This window comes from Sorghum bicolor, chromosome 3 (assembly GCF_000003195.3).
Source record: "Sorghum bicolor cultivar BTx623 chromosome 3, Sorghum_bicolor_NCBIv3, whole genome shotgun sequence".
Classification (NCBI taxonomy): Eukaryota; Viridiplantae; Streptophyta; class Magnoliopsida; order Poales; family Poaceae; genus Sorghum; species Sorghum bicolor.
This window is the reverse complement of record NC_012872.2, coordinates 67,074,177-67,094,658: the sequence shown is the minus strand read 5'-3', so window position 1 is coordinate 67,094,658 and position 20,482 is coordinate 67,074,177. Positions and strand designations below refer to the sequence as shown.

General features: G+C 45.8%; 3 protein-coding genes across 3 annotated transcripts; 1 reads left to right on the top strand and 2 right to left on the bottom strand.

Moving 5' to 3' along the window:
* LOC110434224 (clathrin interactor EPSIN 3-like) lies at positions 3,013-5,077 on the bottom strand. Its single transcript, XM_021458093.1, has 3 exons — positions 4,380-5,077; positions 4,006-4,290; positions 3,013-3,896 (listed from the first exon to the last, which is right to left on the bottom strand). Exons 1-3 carry the CDS (start codon positions 4,484-4,486, stop codon positions 3,419-3,421), a joined length of 870 nt encoding a protein of 289 aa, XP_021313768.1. The 5' UTR covers positions 4,487-5,077; the 3' UTR covers positions 3,013-3,418.
* LOC8057780 lies at positions 7,165-8,283 on the top strand. The gene is made up of 3 exons (XM_002458697.2): positions 7,165-7,344; positions 7,451-7,600; positions 7,788-8,283. The coding sequence occupies exons 1-3, from the start codon at positions 7,336-7,338 to the stop codon at positions 8,040-8,042; spliced, it is 414 nt and encodes a 137-aa protein (XP_002458742.1). The 5' UTR covers positions 7,165-7,335; the 3' UTR covers positions 8,043-8,283.
* Positions 14,635-20,291, bottom strand: LOC8085840. Its single transcript, XM_021455140.1, has 11 exons — positions 19,834-20,291; positions 19,077-19,133; positions 18,327-18,392; positions 17,894-18,061; positions 17,697-17,816; positions 17,139-17,212; positions 17,011-17,066; positions 16,832-16,935; positions 16,479-16,754; positions 16,041-16,281; positions 14,635-15,928 (listed from the first exon to the last, which is right to left on the bottom strand). Exons 1-11 carry the CDS (start codon positions 19,948-19,950, stop codon positions 15,156-15,158), a joined length of 2,052 nt encoding a protein of 683 aa, XP_021310815.1. The 5' UTR covers positions 19,951-20,291; the 3' UTR covers positions 14,635-15,155.

Below are 20,482 nucleotides of genomic sequence, written 5' to 3'. Positions count from 1 at the left end.
CTGGAGAGGTGGCCCATGTTTTAGTTGATTAGTTACTGGGCCTGTTATGTCATGTGCAGCTCATTCGTACTTGGCAGGAGTCGACCTCTTGGGACCCAACCCTGAGATGAGATGTTGGGGATGACTATGATGGCTGACCACATTTGACCCATTCTTTGCAAACATGAGTCTTATCTGTTAGAACTATAGATACTTATGGTCAGATATAAAAATATAATCCTAGAGATATAGTTTGGTTTAGACCTAGTACAATTTAAGTAACAAAGTCCTACTAGGACATTGTATCAATTGTGTTGACTATATAATGAACATGGGCAGCAACCTAAGGGCTTGAGGTCTTAAGCTATTCCAGTTATTTCCACACGATCAATCAAGCATTGCTGCATAATGAGATTTGTTGCACAATTTGGAATAGTTGAAAACTGACTAAAACCTGATATAACTAAAACAGATTTAGAGTCCTAGTACTGTTCAGTGTGGCACCACCTCTTTGCCACTCGAAAAGGCAAGCAGAATAGCAGCTCTTTGAGGTATTGGCCTATTGGGATACCATTTGACATATAAGTGTTCCCAGTGAACAGTTGAGTTTGGGTGGTTTTCACTTTTCACCTAAGAAATGGAATGGAGTGCCATTTGTGACATGCAGAAAAAGTAGCATTGGGGGACATATGGACCATATAAGTTGTATTCTGGAGGGTTTGAGGCTTATTCATCATGTTAATAGTAGGTATGATGAACAAGTGACAGATGACTGGTTTATGTTAGTCTTGTGGGGCTGCTCACTCAGAGCCCGCACGCAGGAACTGTTCGTTGCATTTGCATCTATGTCATGCACACTCATAGGTCTTGTCACCAAGGCTCTTAAGACCACCATTGCGTTCTACCGCACGCACTGCACTTGTCAACTATTGGTACAGCCGACTGTTCTGATATAACTATCTTCATTAATACTGAATATGGAACTGGAATTTACCACTTGTTTTTTAGTATTTATAGCATCTGAATCTGACCATTTTCCCCATGTCACTGTTACAAGGCCTGCTCTCTCTCTATAGAATGTTATGGCAAGATCAGCACATGATTCTCCCCCTTTTCTTTATGGTATTCACAATTTTGCATTTGCTTCCATATATCAAGACTACTGTAGCAACCCAGGAGGCTCTGTTAGTGGAAGCTACTTTTTTTTTCTTTACCATTGCTGTAAAATTGTATTATCAATGGATTTGAAAGATGTGAAAGGATACATTGCACATGCCAAAAAATCTTGGGTAAAGCAAAAAACTGCAGCAACTTCAAATGATCCAAAGTGGTAGGACAGGTTTGATGTCAGCAGAGGCCTTTGTTCGATGCAGCTGTGGAAGTTAGCGTGTGACTTTGTGATCACATGTTGGCTTCATGTATATTATTGTACTTTCTGTTTTCTGATATTATTATACTCCTATGTACGAAGGTAAACATGTAAAAAGACACTAGTAAAATACATAGCCATATGCTGCAATGACATCAGTAAAACATTGGTTTTTGTTATACAAATTCAAGAGGTAGCAGCAGCATCTTATCTCTGGTTATTGGTCTGATAGCCAGAGGGAGAAATTCAACTAGCAGAAGCTGTCCAGAAAATTGCAGTATTTCTACTTCGACAGTTCGACAGGTGAGTTACGGCCTTGTTTAGGCCCTGTTTAGTCCCCACCCAAAAATTTTTCATCCATCCCATCGAATCTTTAGACACATACATGAAACATTAAATGTAGATAAAAAAATAAACTAATAACACAGTTTAGTTGAGAATCGCGAGACGAATCTTTTAAGCCTAGTTACTCCATGATTAGCCTTAAGTGCTACAGTAACCCACATATGCTAATGATAGATTAATTATGCTTAATAAATTTGTCTTGCAGTTTCCTGACGAGCTATGTAATTTGTTTTTTTATTAGTCTGTAAAAACCCCTCCCGACATCCTTCCGACACATCCGATGTGACACCCAAAAAATTTTCGTTCCCAATCTAAACAGGCCCTTAGTTCACCCCGAAAAGCAAAAACTTTTCAAGATTTCCCGTCACATCAAATCTTAGAGCACATGCATGAAGCATTACATATAGATGAAAATAAAAACTAATTGTACAGTTTGTCTGTAAATCACGAGATGAATCTTTTAAGCCTATTTAATCTATAATTGGATAATATTTGTCAAATAAAAACGAAAATGCTACCGTGCCGAAATCCGAAAAAATTTCGGAACTAAACAAGGCCTACCACTAGCTACTGGTTTATGGAACTGTGGACCCTCCCAACACATCCCTTTTCGTAAAATTGTTCTTTTTTTTTTCTAGCGGAGACAATGCACTTTGTAGGATTGCTGGTACTAGTTGTCGGATTATGTCTCTGACAGTTCTTGGTATGACAATCTTGCAAGCTTGTTATATGGTTGGCAATCAGTAATTCTTCTGTTGACCTGTGTCCAACGCCATCAGTGATTGTTTCTACTTTGTACACAGGTTGGTCTAGAAAGAACTGTATGCATGATTAATTTTACAGGCAATTATGCTATACTCTGGTAGGGGACAGATGATTATACAAGCTTGATAGCAGAGTCAAAAAAAGGTGTGCCACTGGTCCACAGCCACATCGTGGTTTTTATGTTGCCTGAGGAATCTATTCATATCATACTGCTATGCAACACATGTGCTTGTCCTAGACCAGAACTTGAGAGCCTTTGTGCTACAGCAAAGGACCATCGTGCTTTTACTCCACCCCTAGCAAGTATTGACATGGTCATAGTGCAGAAAATAGCTGGAATCCTGTGATGGTAAACAGTGCAATAATGACAACCAAATGGTATGTAAAAACACTACACAAAGATCGGCTTTAGGCATTTTTATCTTACAATTTTACTGGCTGTGCTTCCATTGTGATAATCTTGGAATGTTACATTTAGTGCCCCTGAATGGATACTGTGGACTGTATTATCATACTTTCCCTAGCTTTACCGACGGAGGATTGTCCGTAGGAACTGGATTAGGAATACTTCTGCCTTTTGCTTTATTTCAGTATATGGTTCAGACTAAAAGATTTGCCCAGATGCACTTGGGCAGGAGGATCTCATTCTCTCACTCCTAGAATACGTGGTTTCCAGAGCTTTGCTGGAACCTTGAGACTTGCCTGTATGTTGTCTCTCGTTGTACATCCTGGTATCAGAATTCAGAACTGAAAGGATAGAAATTTACAAGGCCAAGCAGCCATTCATGGCGCATGGCGAACAGAAACCATGAGAACATCGAAGTCCTCATGCATGATGCACCCAACATAGCAGTGTCAGTAAAATACTGACCCTGCAGCCTTCGAGGAAGAGGAAGGGAGAAAAGCTAGTCGAGCACACGGTTCTTTTCACACCATCATGACACGAACCGGCTGATCCCATCACTGGCTCAGGAGCAGCATCGCCTCCGGCCGCTGTTGCCCGAACCCGTGGAACGGGTGGTGGTGGTGCAGCTCCTCCACCTCCGCCTCCACTTCCCGCGCGACCCGTGGCGTCGGCTCCGGGCTCTGTATCAGATTCTCCTTGTCGCCGTCGTTGCCATCCTTGTGCCTCCACCGCTCCTCCATCCGCGAGTTGCTCCGCCCGAAACGGCCGCCGTCGTCGTCGTCGTGCCTCCACCGCTCCTTGTACTGCGAGTTGCTCCGGCCGTAGCCGCGGCTTCCGTCGTCACCGTCACCGGGTTGTGGCTGCGACATGGCGTGGGAGTGGGAGGCGCTGCTGAGGTTGAAGCTGCCGAATCCCTTGATCTCGCGCGCGATCTTGCGCGCCCGCTCGCGCTCCTCCTCCAGGAACGGGCCGCGTTCCAGCAGCTTGAGCACGCGCTCCGATTTGCCCTTCACCGTCTGGCCCCAGTTGAAGCTGCGGCGGCGAGTTCATCGACCGCGTCAGCGTCAGGTGAGCAAGCACGCGCGGCGCGCGCGGGTGTATGGTATGGTATGGGCGTCAGAGAGAGCACGATTATTATTACCCTTTCTCGTCGATGTGCTGGAAGGTGGCCATCTGCTCGATGGCCTCCCTGTCCTTCTGGAACTCCACCGCGACGCTGCGGGGCCCGTGCGTGAGGAGGTGCTCGAGGAGGAGCAGCGCCTTGTACGCCTCCCGCCACTGCCTGCGGTCGAAGCTCGCGAAGCGCCTGTGCAGGATGTCCGTGATCCTGACGTACTCGTCCACCTCGAACGCCTGCCGGGCTATGAGGCCCATCGTCTTGACGTTCGGCGGCGACGCGTCCCCGCTCGTCGCCTCCTCCGTCATGCTACGCGCACCAACGAACGCCACGGAGAGATGAGATCGACCGACCATCACTCTGTCAGAAGGAAATAATCAGGGAAGCGATCGACTTACAGCTGCGTCGGGGTGACGTCGGTGAGCGCCAGCCGCGCGGAGCGGATCTTGCCGGTGAGGTAGGAGGAGGCCTGGCGCCTGAGCTCGTGGAAGAAGGGCGCGTCCATGGCAGCGCACAACGCTCGCGGCTCGCGTATCGTCCGCCTTCCCCTTTCTATGTCCCGATCGATGTCCGCCGTCGAAGCCGAGACTGAGACAACGAGCGATCGAGACGGACGCTAGCACGGATGAGACAACAACGCCTTCGTTCGATCTCTCGCCTTTATCGGTATGCCCGCCCCGCCCCGCCCCGCCCGTCCTCGCGGCTGCCGGCCAGCAACCACTCCGCACAATCTCGCAAGCGAACAAGCGGTAGGATGCCGGGCGAGCCGTTGGGTGCGCAACCAAACCACACACACACACACACCCCTCTCGAGCGCGGGTGACGCACGCACGGCGGAGCAGTCAGAGCAATGGCCAATGGGGGGTGGGGTGGGATGGGTGGGAATGGGACGAGGACGACGGACGAGGCTCACTGGACGAGCTTAATTGGTGGGGAGAGCACTGCGAATACCTGTGCTGTTGCGCTCGGGCTCTGATGAGATCCTTTGAAACGTTCAAAAGTTGGGCCGGACACGGACGGCGACCGTGACAAAACGTCAACACTCAACAGGGGACATTTGAATTTTGATTGAATCCACCCGCATTCCGTGGTGCCGAACCAGCCACCCAGGACTCGGCAGCCGTGGTGGGCGCGGCTGAGGTCACGTGGGTGCGTCCTGCCTGTGCTGTGCGTGGCGCTCTCGAGGTGTGCCGACGGCTTGGATGGGAGCGGGCAGGTGGCGGTGCGGGCTCTATTTATTTTGCGTGCTCGTGTGGTTGTGCGGCGGCGTCCGGCCACGCCGTATCGCATGGGTGACGTCAAGGCATGCGTTCTATCGTTCTGATGAGAACCAAACGGATCTGGATGTGCTGCTTCGTTTCAGGATGATGAGTGGAAAGTTTGTGACAGAAGGAGCCGTGGAGACGCGGTGGACTCTGGATTCATTTACCCACATGCCACTGGATCCTGATGAGAACCAAACGGATCTGGATGTGCTGCCTGCTGCTTCGTTTCAGGATGATGAGTGGAAAGTTTGTGACAGAATATCCACGAATTGGCGTCTAGACGAATGCAAAAGGAGCCGTGGAGACGCGGTGGACTCTGGACTCATCTACCCACATGCCATGTGGGTAGATGAGTCCAGAGTCCACCGCGTCACGGCTCTTTTTGCATTTGTCTAGACGTTAATTCGTGGATATTCTGTCACAAACTTTCCATTCATCACGTAGAATTTCAAGGACAATCCGTGGACAGGATCAGGAGTCAGGACTCGGCCCTCGCGTGCGGTAATAAATGGGTTTGGCACGGATGGATGGATGGGCTGCTAGCGGAAAGAAACGAGAGAAAAAGGGTTTGCTCCGGTCAAGTACCCCCGTCGTAGTATCGAGTTTGTCAACAAAGAGACCATTTGTTTTGCAGCTGTTGTTCAAGTTTCAATGCAGTGCCCGCACGGAGGCACAGGACACTGTCCACGTCCACGAGTCCACAACGGAGAACCTCGCTGGAGTGAAGTTGGGCCGCGACAACGTTTTCCCATTTGCATCTGCTGACCAGGCGGCCTGTTCGAGCGGTCATGACCGATGGGCCTGAAGGCTTTTCCTTCAAGCCGTTGTCCCGCCAGTTTCTCTCTTTTTTTTTTTCTCAAAGAAGGAACCATGTGTGTTAGCGAGTCGTTGTAGATGTCAGCACGCATCACGCGATCTGACAGCATCCAAACACAATAATTAACCACAATTAACCATCGTTCGCCCGATTTGTTGAGAAAGCAAAGAGCTCGAGATAACCGTGCACTGTGCACATCTGTAGGCGACGTCAATGGACGGACGCCCCCAGCTATTGACCGGCGAGCATCAGTCAACTCCTTTCCTACATCATCTCCATGACTGCGGCAGCCTGCACAGCTCGAACAGACCGGCGTTGAACAGATCTGCACAGCTCGAACAGACCTGCACAAGATAATCGTCCGTTGTGTTTACGCTTGTAATATATGAACGAGCCGTGTATGTTCTTTCACTTTTGGTTTATCTTGTGCCTAAACTTTGCCCCAACTTTAAGGCCTTGTTTAGTTACAGAATTTTTTGGTAAATCGACACTGTAGCACTTTCGTTTGTATTTGACAAATATTGTCCAATTATGAACTAACTAAGCTTACAAGATTCGTCTCGTCATTTCTGACCAAACTGTACAATTAGTTTTTATTTTCGTTATTTAATACTCTATGCATACGTCTAAAGATTCGATATATGTGACGAGAATCTGAAAAAAATTTGCAAATTTTTTTGAACTAAACGAGCCTAAAAAAAGTTGGGTCCTCCGGGGTCGAGAAGGAAATGGGAAAAGAAATAGACCTGACTGCGCGCAAGCAGTCCAGCACAGCGTGCGATACAGCTGCAGAACGGACTACTCCGTGGTCTCGGTCTCAGGCGCTCATTTGTCCGATTATGCCGTCAATGATTCCTACTCCGTCTTTCCAGGCTTTTTTCCCCCCCGGATTATTAACTTTACCCTCCTAGTTTCGCTTCGTGCACGCGGTACTGCCGATGCGGCTTCCACTTGGCTGAACATGGTGCCAGTTGCCGGCATTGGCAATTGGCATCATGGGCTCATGGCATGCCGCACAAGCATACCCGTTTCATCGCGCGCGTCCATGTAGCATTGGCATTTCTATATCCTCCTCCACTTTAAGCCTCGAATAGTAGCAAAAGGGGGGTCAATAAATTAGCTAACCAATCGGGTAGCTTTTTCACGTGATCTCCCTTTCCCCTCTACTATACTACATAAAATGGAACCTCCAGACGTTTGAAGGAGTCCTCTTCATTTACACCTTCATGCTGTCTCTCGTGGTTGGGCAAACTGGAAAGCACGGTCACAGCCATGGCCGAGGTTCCGTTATCTGAACTTCTCTTACTATCTCAGTTTCCATCGTTTGTATGGTAACATCTAATTTTAGAGGTCACAAATCTTGCGGCTAATCCTGGTGACATGACAGGACGGCTGGCCTCTTGGCCTTGGGGCTTTGAATGCACGAGCTGGACTGCTCGGAGCTGCCAATCGATCTGGTTCATCAGCCTCCTTCGCCACCAACTTCACCTCTTCTCACAGCGCTTCTTCATTGCCCTCGACTGATTTCGACACCGAGGTACGTCCGTCCGGATCGAAGCCACACCCTGCCCCAGCTCGCTAATTCACAAATCCAAAATGCAATTCATGCCACAACGGTTTCATCACTGGCAATTTTGTACTAGCGTCGTAGGAATTACGGAGTTTTGTTTCTAGCATCTCAAAAATGTAATGATCTTACGTTAACTTTTTACTGCCTGCTGTAGTCGGCCTGGTCCTTGCCGCGCACCAGAGGCGGCGTGACGCTGGCAAGCCTCATCGGCCTCGTGGACGCCATGGAGAGCCGGCGCCGCCCGAGCGCGAGGGCGGCCAGGAGCGGCAAGCTCAGGGTCAGGGCCCTGCTGCTCTCGCTCTGCCTCCGGAGCCACCTGGAGAACGGCAGCGGGGCGCCGTCGCTTGGCCAATTCCTCGAGATGGAGAGGAGAGCTAGTGGTGGTAGCAGTCATGTCCATGGAATCTAAGCGCCTATTTGGATTGGACCTCAAAAGTCAAAACGCTGCCTAGCAATCTCATGTTTGATGGAACGAGACTGGATAGTGTTGTTTGGCCCAGGTAAGCTAGACCAACAAGCAATGAAACAAGTCATAAAGTTGCTCCATACATGTGTCCAAACATTCGATGTGATGGACAGTAAAGTTTACCGGAGGAAACCAAACACCTCCTAACTTTTTGCCGTCTAATTCACAAGCTATATGTACACAATACGAGTTGTTAAAATGTATGATTTTGAGTATGTCATTTGCGCACAGGCCACAACCCCACACACATTTTTTTTATTGTTTTTCTCCTTCTTTCAGCCGCTCGCTAGCTGCTCGTCTCCCCACCCCCACCTCTCGCCATAGCTTCGCCACCCCCCCCCCCTCGGCCGCCTAAACCTAGCTCGGTCATTGCTATCGCCGCAAAAAGCCTCTAAATCACTCGCCTACTTCACCGTCTGGCCTGAGTCTCTTCTATGCTCGCTGGAGATGGAGAAAAAAGAGAAAGAGAGGCTTGCCAGAACCCTAGCTACCACTGTTGTTGTCTTCATCTTCGGTGGGCTCAGATCCAGGAGGAGAAGGAGGATGGCCTAGAGCCCGCACTGCCACCAAAGACAAATCGGACGACGTCTTTCTTCCCCCACTCAAATCGAACAAACATCAAATACCTTGTGGGCGGGGGCTTAGCATTCCTCATGATTTTACATCTTTATGATCTTAATTAAGTGGTCTGATTCTACAATCCTAGTAAGGGGGTGTTTAGTTCCCCATGCCAACTACTTCAAAACGATGGAATGCAAAATGTCAAAATTTTCAGGGTTATGTTTAGTTTTATCCAAAATACAGAATTTATTGCCCTCATGAGGGCCTCTTGAAGTTTTTTTTGGGCTTTTGTTTTTTTGCCTCTTGAGGCCTAAATTCAAAATGGAGAATAACCACCTTTTTATCAAAAAAATTATATGGTGTTTAGTTTCATTATGCAAAATGGCGAACCAAAACCTAATTTTTTTTGGAATAAGAGGGGAACTAAACACCTCCTAAGTAGAGTCTACGTTTTTATATTTTCATATTTAGGGGATGTTTAGTTCAAAAAAATTCAAAATATAAAATGTCAACTACTTTGAAATGATAGAATGTAAAATGCCAAAAAATTTATGGTTATGTTTAGTTCCATCCAAAATGCAGAATTTATCATCCTCATTGGAGTCTCTTGAGGCTTTTTTTGGTTTTTTAGCGTCTTGAGGCCAAAATCTAAAATGGAGAATAAACACTTTTTTATAAAAAATTTTACATGGTGTTTAGTTCCATTATATAAAATAATAGATCAAAACCTAACATTTTTTGCAATAAAAGGGAAACTAAACACCCTCTTACAGTTTTATACGAAGCCGAATCCAACTCAACTATATAGTCTACGATCTTGGCAACCTTGGCTGGGAGCAAGGAGAGCAGTGTCTCCACCGCTCTTGAACCCTGAGTGAACAACCCTCCACAGTTCGATTAAACATAGGTCGCGTTCGGTTCCCAGGAACCATACATTTGATTGATTCTTAACCGAATTGTTTGGCTAATTTATATAACCTTTGATCAGATGGAATGATTTGCCAACCGAACACAGCCCTTGGTAGGGTTCGACTTGACAGCTGAAAATTGCTAAATTACAGGACGGTGCTGAGATTCAATTTGTTGTTATGTTTACTTGCATGTCTTCTGTTTAAATATCCCTGAGATGCAACGTGGGATCAGGTTTGAATCTGCACAACTGCACTGCACGTCTTTGGCTCATTGCCCAAGATTTCAGAGTCAGAACGGTTTGTAAGGCGATTTTTTCACTAGTCAACAAAGCGATTTGCGATTTTTCCAAATAACATCTGAGTTTTTGTGTTAGGCTGACACCTATAGAGAAGACAGAAAGTTAAGTACAATGGGAAAAAAGAGAAGGAAATGCAAAGCTTATACGACGTCTACGCTACGATCGAGAGTGGAATAAACTACGCAAATACCACCTGCTCCTTTTGCCATGATGTCTGGTTCCAGGATGAGTCCCTGGAAGATTTGTGCCCAGCTCTCTACAGCCACTGCAATGACAAGGACTGTACTGTCGCAGAAATGTTCAACAATGGTCTGCCTAACTCGTTGGTGCCAAGGCTGACTGCGAGGGCAACAACTGAATTGCATTTTGTACAGCAGCTTCTGGGGGGGTGTCAACCTGGACAGCTCGACAGACAAGAGACTCTCGGTTTTCAGCAAGGGAGAGTCTGGCCTTGACACCGGGGCCCTGTACACACTCCTCAAATCTAGGGGGCAACACAATGATCTTGGGGCAAACTTTGTCTGGAAAAACTCAGCTCCCCCCGTGTGCAATTGTTCATGTGGCTCCTAGTCCAGAGAAGGATTCAAAGTAGGTCTGTGCTCCGCAAAAAACACATTGTACAAGACGCAACCTGTCAAGTGTGCAATGCGAGCGAGGAAACCCCGGATCATATCATTGGAGGCTGTGCAATCGCTGTAAGCTTCTGGAAACGCCTTAATCTAAACTCTATGGTTGGAATTCAGCATCAAAACCTTCCCTCGGTCACTCCCTCTCCTGGGATTCTCGTCGACGAATTTCCGGCTTTCCTAGCGCTCGCCTGCTGGGAAATTTGGAAACTCAGAAACGCTAAGGTCTTCAGGCAAGAAAATGTTTCAGCTGTCCAGCTTCTCAGCCGCTGCAAATCCGCTGCTCAGCTATGGAGTCACGGGTTCTCAGCCAAGAAAAGACACATACCCCAGTCTTGGTGCAGCTATTTTCAAATGGCGAGAAATTTGCTATTATAACATTCCAATCGTGTGGGCTTCGCTATAATAGGATTCGTAACATCGGCTTTGTAAAAATAACTTCTGAAATATTGACAGTTTGCTATAATGACATTTGGATCCTTGAATTCAACGTATTCTAATCAAATCTTAAACCAAATTGAAATACTTTCACGTATTGACCATAATGCTCTTCAGGGTAATGGATTGATCTCCCGTTTCACGTAACAGCGCGTCGCTGCCCACCATCGCACGACTCTCCCTCACGTGCCTCTCTAGTGTTGGCCCTAGACCAAGCGCCTCTGCCCGCCGGCCGCGCCGTCCACAGCCCGCTGACCGCCAGCCTCTGCCCACGCCGCACGGCCGTCCCTCCTTCCCGCGTTTCGTCATGGATGGAGACCCTCCCGAAGCCCTAGACCGACCAGTCGTGGTGGCGCCCAGTCTGGCTGCTGGGCTGGCCGCCGGTGTGGACGGGGCCACGGCTGGCTTGGCTGCCGGCCTGGCCGCGGCCCCTGCTGGCCTGGCGATGGCCCCTGGTGCCTTGAAGAATGGTCAGCAATTGCCGGCAGCGGACTCCACAGCTCTGGCGAGATCATTGTTGCCCACTGTTCATCATCCGGCAATAGAGTACAACATTCCCGTGGTTGAAGTTGAAAGGTATTCCATGCACTATAATTTTTTTCTTGTCGTAGTAATTTAGCAGTATAAAGTGTTATAGGTTCACCATAATAGTTTTTTTCATGCACTATATTTTTTTTCTTGTCGTAGTAATTTAGCAGAGTGTTATAGGTCCGCCGTAATATTTTTTTTTCATGCACTATTTTTTTTCAAATTATAGTAATTTAGCAGCAGAAAGGGAGGGTGACAAGAAGGTAATTTTTTATTACAAATGAACCATACAGTAGTTCATTTGGTGATTCCAATTTATGTGCAGCAAACTTGCAATGTTATTAGGAGAGGGCACATCTTCACAACCCGACGCTAGTACTCCCATGACTATGACTACGGCACCAAAGAAGATGACTCTAAAGAGGAAGCTACGCTTCGAATGAATTTTTTTAGTGTTTGATGAGATGTAGACTCGTGTTTTATTCATGCACCTTGGATTATTGTATTATAACATGTGGTTGTGATTGTTACAAATAGTGGATTTATTAGATGATCTTGTTTGTGTTATAATTATGGTTGAATCTATGGCTTGGATCCATATTTTTGCTTATTTGTGTTACATTTGTGGTTGTGACAAGCAGCAGCAGCCGCGCTAACAGTAACACGTTAATCATCAATGAAATATATTTCAGTCGGTCCTGGTGCTGTGTTGCCAGATTTGTAAATTGTGAATTTCAGTCAGCCAGCAGCAGATGCACGGGTGGCGGCTTTCTACAGTGCGTCTAATGAACTTGGGCCGGTGGAGAGCATTTCCTCAGCTGAACTTGCATAGCAGCAGTGCAGCAGCCGGCCAGGGGCAGCAGCCGGCCAGGCGTAGCAGCCGGCCAGGCAAGGCTGGTTATTAGCCCCTAAGGGCAATATGATCATTAATTAAAAATATTTCAACTTTGGAAGATATTTGAGTACAAAACATTCAATTTAAGTCTCAAATGTTATAATAGCAAAGTTGTAACAATTCAGGAGTCATTTTAGCGAAGCAAATGTTTAGAGTCCTATTATAGCGAAACCCACACGATTGGAGTCCTATAATCACAAATTTCTCTCAAATGACTAGTTCAGGCCAAGGATAGATTGCATAGAAAGTATTGTAATATGGTTTCTACACCCCCGCCCCCCGCCCCCCACTTATCACCAACTAGGTGATCTGTAATTTGAAACATGTATTACTTCACGGGGCGTTTCGGGCCAATTTTAGATGGGGAACGGCTCCCCCCGTTGCTTGTAAAAAAAAAAAAAACGCAAATCGCGTTGGGGGAGGGCACCTTCGTTTCTATCCCCTTCCTCCAGATCCGGTGCGCCCAGGCCTCGCCACGAAGGAGATTACCAGCCTCACGCGAGCTCCGGCGGCACCGCGGCCGCGCACGCAAGCCAAGTTCAACTGTGCGGACACGTGCCCTGGCGGCTGCTCCGCAAGCCTCATCACTAGGCAGCAGCGTCACGGCGTCACTGACGAGCTCGTCCTGTGGTCGACGGGCATGAAGCCCACGCTGCCGGCCTCGAAGAGCGCCGTGCCGCATCCACGGATGCTTCGACAAGTTGAGCGAAGTCACCCGCACTGTCCATGGACGCGTCCATGGAGAGCAGGAGGCACAGCAGCCACGGCACGGGCGTTGGCCTCCACGAGGCCTTCCTGCACTCCATCGTGGAATCCATGCATGTTGGCATGTGTTGGCCTTATGTTGGTAAGAGGCACAGCAGCCCCGGAACGACGTCGGCAACGTCTCTGGTCTGATCCAGTCTGAGCACCTCGCCGCCCATGCCACCGTGTCCGCCTGGCGCCCCGCCCACGGCAATGGCCGTCCGGCGGCGGCGCCTGCGGAGCTCGCGGCCCCCTCGCCTGTACCCGGACCGTAGCTTGACCACGCTGTCACGTCCCGAGCTCACCGGTCACCGGGCTGTATGTTGGAGAGTAGGGAAGAAGAAAGCAGGAGCAGAGGATCCGGGAGAGGAGGGCCTTGTTTAGTTCGGAAAAATAAAAAGTTTTCGGTATTGTAGCATTTTCGTTTGTTTGTGACAAATATTATCCAATCATGGACTAACTAGGATCAAAAGATTCGTCTCGTGATTTACAGCTAAACTGTGTAATTAGTTTTTGTTTTCGTCTATATTTAATGTTTCATACATGTGCCACAAGATTCGATGTGACGGGGAATTTTGAAAAATTTTTGTTTTCAGGGTGAAACAAGGCCCTAGAAATGTTGCATTGAGTAGCATAGTTTCTTGACACAACATCCTAGTATATAGAAACTACTTCATAGTTTCTGCCCTAAGAGTGCCCTTAGAAAAAAATATACAAGGTGCTTTCTGTCCCAAGATTAGGAAAAGAGTCGCAAAAAATGCAGAGTTGCAAATATGTGTTTTGCTTCACCATCAGGGCAGGGTGTCTTCCAAGAGATAAAGGATTACCAGCACATAGTAGACATCAATGCAAGGACATGTGATTGCAGAAGGTGACAGTTGACAGGTGTCCCTTGTTACCATGCTATCTCATGCTTGAGAAGTGAGAGGTTCCAGCCTTAAAGTGTCCTTGCTAACAATGTTTGTGTTAGATTATGTGTTAACTAGTAATTTCATGCAGGATTTTCAATCCACATCACTCTCTCAGCCTCAACGTCCATTGCCAGATTGTGTCTTCATAAGCTCTAATAAGCCTGTACCAATACCTACACCACTGACGACATGCACAAAGGCAGGCAAGGCCGCTGCAGCAAGGAAGAGGAAGGCAGCGGGACCAAGCACCAGTGAAAAGAGCACTTTCAAAGAAGAGCAAGGAAGGAAAGGGAGCAGCAGCTAATCTGCCTTGATGGACAGGAAACAGTGGCAGCAACTCTTTAGAATTTTTAGGAAGCAGTAGCTAAGAACTTTTAGCTAACAAGCTGGTTTAGATCTTTTGCTTTCTTATGTGATGCCTGTTAACACTTGCAAACATCTAAACAATTTCTGGATGATGCAATGATGTTACATCTTTTATGACTGCTATGAATGCAATATCTGTCAATTACATGCATTTTGGCACTGAAATGTCAATTACCCACTTTTGGCACTGAAATTCAATATCTGTCAATTACAATTGCTGCTGAAATGCAATATCCATCAATTACAATTACTGCTAAAATGCAATATCTGTCAATTACAATTGCTGCTGAAATTTCAACAAGAGCCCATTACAATAGCTGCTGAAATGCAATATCCATTTTACATCCTACAGAAAACAAATACATCCAACTATAGCAGTGACATTTTCAGAGATGTGTCCAGCTCCTAATGCTGCACTCTGAACCTCCTTTGCCTCCAGCTGCCTGTAACGAGAGGTGAGTAGTATGCACTGGAATCATGTCTATAGAGGAGTACGAAGAAACTGTCTTTGTTAGACTGATGGATCATACATAATACAGAATCCGCATGGAATGGGACCAACTTCCTTGATTACTGAATCCGCATGAAGTAGGATTTACTTTGTATATGCACAAAATGGTGAAGGCAAAGTTATTATATCACAAAGACAATAAGAGAATGTGATCAGGAAAAAATAATCAATGTACCAACTCAAGACTTTAATGAAGCTACAGCAGAATGTACAATGTTTGATTTGTTCAAGAATCAAGACAATAATAATAGAAAAGTTTATTTCTATCATCTCATTGGTGTAACCCGGGCAATCTGCACATAATGATCTTTTCTCCTTGGATGTCGATAATATCTCTCAATCTCACGGGCAATGAGCCAAAGCATAATCCTCTTCTCCCATGCAGAAAGACATCGGGTGACACATGCTTCAATAGTCTGATTTTCTTTCCTTTTCTTTCTGTGTAATTGATGAAGTTCAACAGGCGTGACCAGAGGAACGAAAAAATAGTCGAAGGCTGAAAAATCTATCCACCTCAAAGGTCCGTCCTCTGTATGATTATCCATTATGTGTATATGTGATTCCTTGGCTCTCTTATTGAATTTATAACCAAAGCAAACTACAGCATGTTGGCCACCATCCTCTGACTTCCTGAACTTCTCTCGTACTCTTCTGTACACATGGTCACCAGTTATGCTGTCATAGTATCCATTTGCAGCCCATAAGCTTCCAATGATTGGACCATGTGCATAGATAATACGCATCATCTGATAGCCACCAATATCATCCATATTTATAGTAAAAAAGCCATCAATGGGGAGCTTGATGTTGTTTGGAACACGCTGAGTTAGTACACCCCCTTTTGCAGCAATAACTAGAAGAACCTCCTCAACATGGGCCCCATCCTCACGGTTCCAAACACCTGTCCTGTAGCAAGTCTTTTTAGGTTCAGCTGGCACCTTAGCCTTGAAAGTGAAGGATCCTCTCCCGTTTAATCTCTCAAAGGCTAGTCTATGTTGTGCTTCAATGCACATTGTGCATGCAGAAATGGTACAGCTTGCTGAAAAGTAGAAACAACTTGCCCATTCAATCATCAATTGTATCCAACTAAGCAAGCCATCAAGATGAGGTTAATTTGAAACAAGAAGCATGGATATAATTGAAGCACTTACAATCAGAATTAATGATTGGTGACCCCATCACAGATAACCAGCTAAACTCTGGAGAAGGGGCCTGTGGCTGCTGGCGTTTGCAATAGCAGCAGCCTGCAATCCAGGAGAGAACTGAATTGCAGACTGATACGAATACTAACCAGCCCACTCGAACAGCGGCGCCCATGGCAGATGCACAAGATCCATTTCGTGCTGATGCTGGCACAAGGGCTTGCACCACTTTTGCTTTACCCTTATTAAACTGTTAGTGTAGCAAGCAAACAAAGCATGGGTTATTTGGTCTAATCAGTGGGACAGATTTAATATAAGTTGAATAGAAGGATCCAATCATTTGACGGACTTTGGATGACTCACAAAACGAGACCCAACTTACGAGGAAATAGCCAACTAGGCAGTTTTTAATTAAGAATTCAAACTTGGACTATCATAACTCTGTACCTGGGCAATCTGCTGACTGCACCGCTCATCACGGTATAAGATGTCATAATGCTCATTCGTGTATAGCAGGGTCACCAGAGGAACTTCATGGGAATCGTGGACAGTGTAGAGGTCTGGACCAGCTTCTTGAAAGAGGTATTCCACTCGCAGTGGCACCCCAAGCGCCCTGACTATTGCTGTTATCTGAACATGATCTGTGAACACCTTACGATGGATAACTTCGTCAAAGCACCACTGTTTTAATGACAAAAGGTGGATAGAATGAGCATCAGGTTTCTGGAAAACATGCATTAGCGAGTCAGAACTAATAAGTAATATAAGAACCCAAGGTAAACTGGTAGTGATATACTTACGTTTATGAGAGTATAACCTTCACTAAGCTCAGGAACAAGTGGTTTAAACTCTTTACTGTGGGAGCATATCCAGATAGCTGCTACCAATCTGAGGAAAGTAAAAACTGACAGACAAAATGTATTGGAACAATGAACTATGATACAATTGGAGGAAGGGTTCAAGGCGGTGTTTTACTCACTTTCGTTCGTACTGTCATAACTGCTAAAGAACTCAAGAAGTTTCTCTTGGCCGTAGCTGAAAAACACTAAACTGTGTGAGATACATTGGCAGCAACACTTTGATGGAATTGCAAAATATATTAGGAACCTGTTAGTTGGCCCATGCTTCCATCTGCTGTGTGTCTTCCATCTAATGACTTTCTTTATCAGCTTCTTAAATGCCTAAAAGATCAGATAATCATATCACAATATCTTGCAATAATGCTTACACAATACTGGCCATTTAAACTCGTCTGTGAAGCTTCTACCAGTAATTGAGAACATTTGTGATTTGATCAAACTACCACAGAAAGCAGCATGAATCCATTATCTCGGTGTAAGGAAGAAGCGTGGTCCCTTTTACTTCTCTAATTATATCTCATTATTGCTGTTCTGTGAAAGTGAACTTATCTCAAAACATATGTTTTTATTAGCATTATTTTAGATTGTTACATTTCAAATAAATTCAAATTTTAATCAACAGGTTGTAAAATTGTGATGGCATGTTACTGTGCCACTACTGTGAAACAATGGTGCGTATCCTGCAAATGATAAAAGAAAAAAGGAAAATGAGATGCCAGATCCAGTTTGCAGCTTGACTTAACTTGGAAAAACACCAAGCATGTTTATCTCAGAAATGCCAAATTTGGAGAAGGCGGGAGCTTACTTTGTGGCTCTTAGAAAATTCAGAGGCCCACCCAAGGTGCGCATGTTGCCTAGCCACTCCTTTAACAGCAGCAAGAAGACGGTGTTCCTCATGTGTATCCTGCCTATGAAGAACTTGCTCCTGTTTTGGAGTGGCACAAACTATGGTATTAACCACTAAACATAACTCTTATTCCAAGGAAAAGGGAGGACACTTACGAGGTAGGAAAATATGAAGCTCCTGTAGAAACACTCTCCATCTCCATGCACTGGTCTAAACTCAGAATAGCCACGGCAAAAGTTCAGTGCATTTGAACCACATTCCACTTGTCGAGCAACCATTTCGATGAGGTTGTAATGCCTGATGATCCCAGACATATTGACAGTCTGCACAAACACAAGAACAAAGAAATTCAAATCAAAATGATCTGAACTAGGAAGCAGCAGTTCTGATTGTCACATTTTCAGCTCTCCACATTTTAAGAAAACCTTAAGCCACTAATAAATGCAATGTTTTTTTCTGATATGATTTGCTCAGTGAAAAAAAGAAAGAACATACTGCACTTTCTAAATTTTCAAAGCCAATTAAGGTCACATCACAAGCCAATACTATCAATTAGACGAGGCACATAAATAGTGTTTTGAGTCAAACCTGATAGCTCACATGAGGATCCACTCTTGTGTAATTTCCACTGGATTTTCCTATCCTGTCCAAAACCTTCTCCACAGAAAATGGGTTAATATTCACAATTTTTGCTAGAATTAGCAGCAACAGTGAATAATTAATACCAAGAATCAAGATCAGACAGTTCACAGAAGGAAACAATGGGAAGGGCAATGCAACCTTTTTAAACAGTAGTACATAAATATCCCAGAATTTCTGTATTTGAGAATTGTCTCTATTGCTACAGGATAGACCAATGCGTCAACCAGGCATTTTATAGTACAATGGAGGATAAGCCATAATACTGGCCAGTGGCCGTTAAGTAAATAAACGCAAGGAATAGCAAGTTACAGTTTCTACTTTTTAGAATTTTCAACACATCACAACAACATTGTTCTTTCCCTTGAAACCTTATCAGATCACAGGAGGGCCTAAGAGTAATCAGGAATCCATTATCTAAAAAAAGAGTAATCAGGAATCATCTAATCTGGCTAGAACATAAACTGAATTTCAATAATATTTGTCATTGCTATCATCTCTACCCTCGGATGCTACACCATTTTGGACATGATTTTTTGCCACAATTAACTTTCTGGTATCAGTATTGCATATAAGTATGGACAGCACGAAGACAGAAAGAACCCAATCACCCATCTCACACACAAAAATTGGCACAAAGAGCACTCACACTACCCACCGATGACAACAAAAATGTAAGAAAAAAATCATCATGTGTACCTTTCTCCAAAGTGATTTCTTGTAAACTTTCCCAGGCCATGTTGTTGGAGACTTCACCTGTTTGGGAATTAACATGGAAAGTCAAATATTCAAACAAGGGAGTAGTAATAACAAAATCCGAATCTCAACTTATCTGTTCTTGTCAGCTATTGAAATGACTATGCCTTGGGATTCCAAGACAATTTAGGCTACGTTCGGTTACCTTGGATTTGGCCCAGGAACAATTCCAGATTATAAAAACTATACAAATTAATGAAGCAACTCCAGCTGGAATCATTCCAGGAGCTCAATACAGGGCAAACGAACGAGCCCTTAAGAAATCAGCGAGGAAGGGCCAAAACCAGCAATGCATGTAAATTGACACTTTGCTATATGTTATCTTAATGAAACATAGATAAATCAGCGAGGAATAGCAAGATAACATATAGAAATCAGCGAGGAATAGCAAGTTACAGATTTTCATCAAACTGAACACACCAGTGCAAGAACGAACGTGCACCTAGATAAATCTCTGTTCTCTAACCCTGGTTTTCCCTTTGCTTAATTTAATTTTCCAGTAGTGGGTTAGGGGCTCTGAACCCTTCTGTTTCCTTAAAAAAACCGCAGAACGACCAATTGCCCCCAACATCTGCCGAAGGATTCCACCCTTACTCAAACATCCTCCCAAGATCCCAAGAACAGAAGAATTCAGCCTCCTAAATATCAAGCAAACAACAAAAGAGCAAGAACACAGTCGAAAGATTCCGAGAAACTGCACCTGCTTCATCGATTGACTCGGCAACTCATCCGCCTCGGCTGTCTGGTCCACGGCCATATCGATGGTTCTCCTACTCCTCGTCCACTTAGCCCTCGCCACCACCTCCGCGTGGGACATCGGGCGGGGCGAGAGGGGGGCCTTGCCGCCCGCGGAGCTCAGCTCCCTAGACCTCGAGACGGAAGCAGCGCGCGGAGAGAGAGGGGGCCTGCCACCGGAGGAGCCTCGGCGGGAAAGACCCACGGTCTCCTTGCCCTTCCGCTTGGCCGCAGCCGCTGCTGCCTCCACAAGGGTGGCGGCGGAGGGGCTCTGGCCTCCGGCTTCCGGTGCGCCATGGAACCGTTCTGGGAAGCGTTCGGACGGCGGAGCGGGGAGAGGCAGCTCTGAGGCGGCGGTGTCGGTGTTCTTGCGCAGCAAATCGACGGCTTCTCTGTATTGGTTCTTTCCTGAACAATTTTTTACAATTTAAACTTTTTTTTGAAATTTTTTTTTCTTTTAGACCTCTGAAAAACTTAATCTCAGTTTTGGACGCAGAGGGTCGACGCCATGCTTCATGGCGTCGAGGTTACACGCCTCGACGCCATGGATCACGACGTGAGGTTACTGTCACTTGCCAGATCACGTGTGACATGGCATGACATGGCAGGGGCTC

Bases quoted from the DNA above. Each gene is read 5' to 3' on its own strand.
- LOC110434224 (XM_021458093.1), bottom strand. From the start codon at position 4,486: ATGGACGCGCCCTTCTTCCACGAGCTCAGGCGCCAGGCCTCCTCCTAC. The intron at 4,291-4,379 runs GTAAGTCGATCG...TGGTGCGCGTAG, and splicing joins GACGTCACCCCGACGCAGCT to CATGACGGAGGAGGCGACGA. The intron at 3,897-4,005 runs GTAATAATAATC...TCGCCGCCGCAG, and splicing joins CAGCACATCGACGAGAAAGG to CTTCAACTGGGGCCAGACGG.
- LOC8057780 (XM_002458697.2), top strand. The intron at 7,601-7,787 runs GTACGTCCGTCC...TGCCTGCTGTAG, and splicing joins CGACTGATTTCGACACCGAG to TCGGCCTGGTCCTTGCCGCG.
- LOC8085840 (XM_021455140.1), bottom strand. From the start codon at position 19,950: ATGTCCCACGCGGAGGTGGTGGCGAGGGCTAAGTGGACGAGGAGTAGG. The intron at 17,817-17,893 runs GTAAGTGTCCTC...ACTCCAAAACAG, and splicing joins GCTTCATATTTTCCTACCTC to GAGCAAGTTCTTCATAGGCA. The intron at 16,936-17,010 runs GTGAGTAAAACA...TTTGTCTGTCAG, and splicing joins TTATGACAGTACGAACGAAA to TTTTTACTTTCCTCAGATTG.